Source organism: Mesitornis unicolor, unplaced genomic scaffold (assembly GCF_000695765.1).
Source record: "Mesitornis unicolor isolate BGI_N332 unplaced genomic scaffold, ASM69576v1 scaffold5800, whole genome shotgun sequence".
Classification (NCBI taxonomy): Eukaryota; Metazoa; Chordata; class Aves; order Mesitornithiformes; family Mesitornithidae; genus Mesitornis; species Mesitornis unicolor.
Window position 1 is genome coordinate 20452 of NW_010160187.1, and position 5811 is coordinate 26262.

A 5811-nucleotide genomic window follows, 5' to 3' on the forward strand; every position below is an offset into this window, starting at 1 on the left:
GAGGAGGAGAAAAATTCTAATTGAATGGTCACACTGTATAGAGGGTGGTACAAGGTATAAAGCAGGATGTGTGAAGTACCTCACACTTAAACTGCTACGTTTGCAAGAGTGCGTAAACCAAAATTAAAAACAAACCTCATATTTGACAAAAAGAGGTGGTGGGATGAAGACTAGAAAAGATACATCTCTGTCTCAGAAGTCTCAGGTGCATGCCGAGGGAACCTAGAGGTGAGATGAGAAGACACGAGGTGCTCCATCTGCTGAAACAGTGTTTAGACTATGGTGATATTGTATTAAACTAGCCTAAATAACCAGAACCTTGAACTCTACCTATGTGCAAGTGACACTTAAATAGTAGTTTTAATCTTCAATTTAAATTTTGTAAGGTAAACTAAACTGAAGCATTATGTACTGTTGAAGATGACAGGGAGCACTTCAACAAACTGAGTATTTGCATATTCATGAGAGCAGATGGGATGCCTCCAAGGGTGCTGAGGTAATTGACTGATGGCAGTGTGAGGCACCTCTCTCATTTTGGAGTGGTCATAGTGGCTGGGTAAGTTTCATGGTGACCAGAAAAGGGCAAACAGTATGCCCAGTGTCAAGAAGGACAAGATGGGAGCACCTGAAGAAGTACAGGCTGGCCTGCCTGACCTCAGTCTTCAGGAAGACTGGAGAAAATCCTCCTGGAAACCATTTCCAAGCAAATAAAGGACAAAGACGAGGTTAGGAACAGCTGAGATGGATTTGCCAAGTGTGAACTGTGCATGACTCTAAGTTGCCTTTTGTGATAAATCGTTTTGTAAACAAGGGGAGAGCAGTGGACGTTGTCTGTATCTGCTTTGCAGGGCTTTTTGTATAGTTTCTGTAGTGTCCTTTCAGCCAGGCTGGTGAGGTGCAGTTGGGATCAGTGGATGGAAAATGGACTGGACTGCTTGACTCAAATGTTTCTGATCAGCAGTACAAATGTTTCTGATCAGCAATACAAAGTCCACCTGGCAGCTGATGGCATTTCTCAGAGGTCAGTACCAGGGCTGATGCTCTTTTATGCCTTACTGACAGAAGGGGACGATTGGAGCCCCGGCAGGAAGCTGGCTGCCTGGGAAGCAGTTTTGCAGGGAAGGCCCTGAGTCCTGGCAGGCAGCAGGCCAAGTGTGGGCCAGCAGTGTGCTCTTGTGGTGAGAGGTGTTAACTGCACACCGAGGCCTAGCAGCAAAACTGTAGGCAGCAGGCCTAAAGAGAGATGGGATTTTCTGTTTTTGGGTATTTGGGAGTCTCTGGAGTACTGTGTTCAGTTCTGAGCTCCCCAGTACACGGAAGATACTGCTATACTGGAGCAAGCTGGCTGGCAGGCCACCAAAAAAATGAAGGAGACGGAGTGCAAGATGTAAGCAGAAAACTGGTACTGAAACCAGTACCAAACCCCCAAAATGGTTTCTTCATCCGAAAGAAGAGAAAGCTTATGGGAGGTATTCTTGCCATCCTCAATCACCTGACAAGCAGCTGTGGAGGACACAGAGCCAGGCTCCTCTCAGAGAGGCAGTGGAAGGATGAGAGGTAAACACTGGCTGGAGCATGAGAAAATCCTGCTTGATGGGAGGGAAAAAAACACATTGAGGGTGATGGAGCAGGAGGCTGAACCAGAGACCTCCTGGGATCCCTTCTAGCTTGAGTTACAGGTTTGACACAAAGTCATAGGGTATTGATACAGCAGTAGAGAGAACACTGAAGGTTCTTGGCCCATGGGTTGTTGCCACTAATGCAAGCAACTACGGCATAAATTAATTTTCTCCATTTTTAAACTATTTGCTCATGCTGATTGTCTTGCATCAGTGTTTTAGAGTCTCATCCCTGTGTTGGTTACAAAATATTTTTTTATTTTTAATTTTTTTTTAACAAAAGCTCCTAGTTACCTTCTCAGTGGGCTTTTTCCCTGTTTCCAGTATATGCTGCTTTGTTCTTCTGTGTAAAAATGCCTTTCTCTCTCTCTAGATTTCACTTTGCTGGTGGGTTGATAAAGTTGTGCTTGTTTCATAATGGCTTTTTCTTAAGCTGTTTAATTCAGCCAGCAGGTTTGAGTGGGAAGATAAATTAATGTTAAATCATTTAGTATGAGCTTATTTTCTTAAGAATTTCTGTTTCTCGGAAGCTGCATGTTTTCAGGGACTTTAGAATTAGAAATACATATAAAACAGCTGCTACTTTACCTGTGCACACTGAAAAAACAGAGAAGCGTTTTATGTAGAGATTTTTTTCTATGTGATTATCTTCCTAGACATGTATCTTGCATGTTGCAAACATACATTTGTCTCCTATTTCTATGACTGCAGTAATTAAATGATAATTAGCACCATCTCTGAGAGCTTGCCTTTAATTTAATACAGCATGTCTTTACAGGTGGAGAGGTTCTAATTTAAACTTCAGGTCATTTCTGCTTGATTAAAAAGGTTTCGATAGCCAGGATTTAAAGCAAAGAGCCAGGCAATGTTGTTTTCCTCTTGGCTTTACCTGCCGCTGGCTGCCTGTGTTACCTTATGTGTCTTTCTAGAAAATGTTCACTGGGAAAAGTGTTTGTTTCCCTCTGTACTTTTGGATCACCCCACCAAATTTGCAGTCCTGTTATAACAATTGAGATCTTTTGGGAAATGCTGGTATATGAAGATATTTTTTTCAGAGGACATGAACAGGGGTTTCTCCTGGTGAAAGGTGCTGTCTCTGAAGTACCTACATTTATACAGTCCTTAATACAGTGTGGCTCTGATTCACAATTACAGCTTTTACATCATGTTAGATCTGAGACAGCTTGGCTTTAGCTAATGCTTTCTTTTTGCTAGGTTTAATTGTATTGAATTGGGTACTTCAGACTTTACTAAGGTAATCACTGATTAAAAGACAACTGTTTGTTTTTTTTTAATTCAGAAGTCAACCTGAAGTGGCATTATTATTATGCATCTCAAATAAGAATTTTTATCGGATGAAACTTCGCTAGCAGTTCATCATATTTAATTTTGCAGCCTCCTTGGCCTGTCAGTGGAAGGAGCAATGAATCTGGAGGCTACTTTCCGGGGAAAGCTCTGAAGAGCCATTTCCTGAGCACGCCTTCCTGAAATACAAATATCTAACATACATTCAAGTTAATGTACCCTGCCTTTTGTGAGTAATACGAAATCAATGTAACTGTATAAATGTGTGAATAAAATTTTCATTCTGAAATAGGCAGACTTCCAAGGTGTCGCATGGAAATGTCTTTGTTACCAGCCTACGTACAGTCCAGACCGCCAAATTCTGGGATTTTACTGACTTGGTACATAGCAGGCAACTGCGTGCCCTCTGCAGAGCTGAGGACAAATCTCTCATACCCTTTCAAGTCTGTTATGCCAAAAAAAGAGGATCTTAGCACTATGTATTTTCAACTAAATGCTGTGCTGATGCAGACAGACTCTGGGTTCAAGCCACTACGCATCCTTCAGATATGTGTGTGCATGCCAGAAAATGCCGGCATTTTCTGGTTGTTTCTTTGCTTTTCTTCTCTCCAGAAAATTGCAGAGATGTGTTTAACTGTGCCCAGTGGCGTTTTTGGAAGGATTGCTGATAAACCCAGTGTGGTCTCTCCATCATCACGAGGATTTTGCTATGGGCTGTGTGAATGGCCGTTGCTGAGCCGCTGGGTGGCATCACTGCATCGTTTTGGGGTTCATGGGTGATTTATTCTTCAGGAACCTCAGAAAGGTGCCAGCTGCCCAAACAAGAAAAAAAAAAGGCAAAAAAGCTTACTTAGATAATTTAGGAACAAAATAATTTGCTGTGCCATTGTCATTTTTCCCTTGCACTTTATATTAATTTAAGTAATGTGTGCTTTTAGCTTTGGTGTTAGTACTTCATGCTGTTCCATTCATGCCAAACTGATAACACTGATGAAATCAAATACAGAATACAGTCACTCATGCACATAAACAATGCCAATGTTAACACTGGAATAAATACCATGATTCTGTTGCTGAACATTGCAGTAAGATTTACCCTACAAAAAGAAACCTTTATCAGACTTTAGATGAAAAGCACCAAAGATGCAGTTGGAAGGATGTGCTAGTGCTTTTGCTTTCTAGTGGGCTGGGGAGAGTATTCTTAACCTATATTTCAACGGAATCTAAGTGTCTGTGTTTTTCAACATCTGTCGTCTCAGTAATCCTATGAGGTTATTGTATCTGTCCTGCTGTTAGGGAAAGTAAGATACAGAAAGGCTGATGTGATTTGTACAAGGATGCTTGTTAGGTCCTTATGAATTACATCTTGATACCTGACTTTGTATCTTTGTATGTGGACCACAAAAAAAAAAAGGAGTTGGGGGAAGATTTATATTGATTTTGCCTGTTGTGTGATTGCCGGTGTGAATTTTAACAGTACTCTTAAAGCTACTTCAAGGGTTGTATTTTTTCAAAGGTGGCATTTCCATTTGAGAGTAATCCTGTTCTTGAAGAAAAATGTGTTCTACCAGATGGTTGGGTTTTTCTGTCCCTTTCTTTCCCCAACCCTCCTTTTGATTTAAATTCCCTTTAAAAACTGTCTGTATGCTTTTTTTTTAATCTTATGTCTTCCAGAACAGTTTAATTGGGATGATTATCTGAAAGAGACTGAATCGATAGCTGCCCCTCTGCACTGTTTCAGACAGGTATGCCAGATGCTATTTTGCAAGTGTGCTATGTATGCATGTTGCAGGGTGATCCTAGAGCAACTGTTGGGTGTAGAATGCTTGCAAACTTCCCATTTGACTTCTTTTGATCTCCAGTTATCACTAGCTGACAGTTTTGGCAGATGCAAGCTACTGAAGTTATTCATTCTTAGTTTCTGCCTCAAGCCAAACTTTGAGGTTTTCATTAAAATTGTAGCTTTGGACTCTGCTTTCCTTTAAAAAATACTAGTTAATGAAAACAGATAGTCTTATCAGAGTTCAAAAATATTTTCTACTTTTTTCCATAATGTTAGAGGTACCATGGTTTTACTGAGCATTAAAATTTGGCCGATCATCAGAAGAACCTTTCTCCTGGCCCATTTCTGAAAGAGTCCTTTCAGTTCTGGCTAGCTACAAGATGTGTGTGTGTGTGTGTGTGTGTGTGTGTGTAATAGAGTTCATTCACCACTTTTGTTTTTTTGATCTCTCAAATGTGTTTCATTTTATCTCTGAGCAGGGTGATGTTTACTAAGGAATAACAGATATTGAAGTTAAAAAAAATTCAAGGGGAATACATGAGAATACAAAATAAATACTGGATTTATAATGAAGGGGTTTTAATGCACTGTTTTATATTTTACATTGTACTTTACAAGTTTGTTTCCCTCCTGCTTGATGGTTTGGTAGGTATTTGCAGATGCAGTTTAAAGCTACTATCTTGTGTGAGCTAATGACCTCCAGTTTTTCAGTCCCCTGAAGCCTAGGTCAACCTGTGCTGGCGTCTTTCTCTCTTTAGAGGGAGCCAGGGCTGGTATTTTCCCAAGCTGAGGAGTATTTTAGCTGCATAAAGTTACATAGGATGAGTTTTGGTCTGTACACCTTTCACTGAGGCAGGAAAATAGATGCTGAAGGAATTGGGTATTTCAGGTTGATAGAACTGTAATAGGTGTGACAAGCAGAGCATGTCTGGTTTAGTGGATTGGGCATGTTCGGATAGGTATCTTCTAGGATTCGCTGGTAGTCTGGTGGTACTGTAAGTGATACTGGCCTGCAGTGGGGACCAAGCAAAAAGCAACATGAACAGAATAGTCTGAGGAGGAGGGGAAACCTCACTCAGTGAATCTGAAGAGATTGCAGGAATG

At 40.8% G+C, this 5811-nt stretch overlaps 1 protein-coding gene across 1 annotated transcript in view; it reads left to right on the plus strand.

Annotated features, from left to right (window-relative positions):
* The window catches only part of SCML2 (sex comb on midleg-like 2 (Drosophila)), a 57661-nt gene that overhangs the window by 7919 nt on the left and 43931 nt on the right, over positions 1–5811 (plus strand). Inside the window, 1 exon segment of the mRNA XM_010189187.1 lies at positions 4599–4669. Within this exon segment, the coding sequence (XP_010187489.1) occupies positions 4599–4669 (71 nt within the window).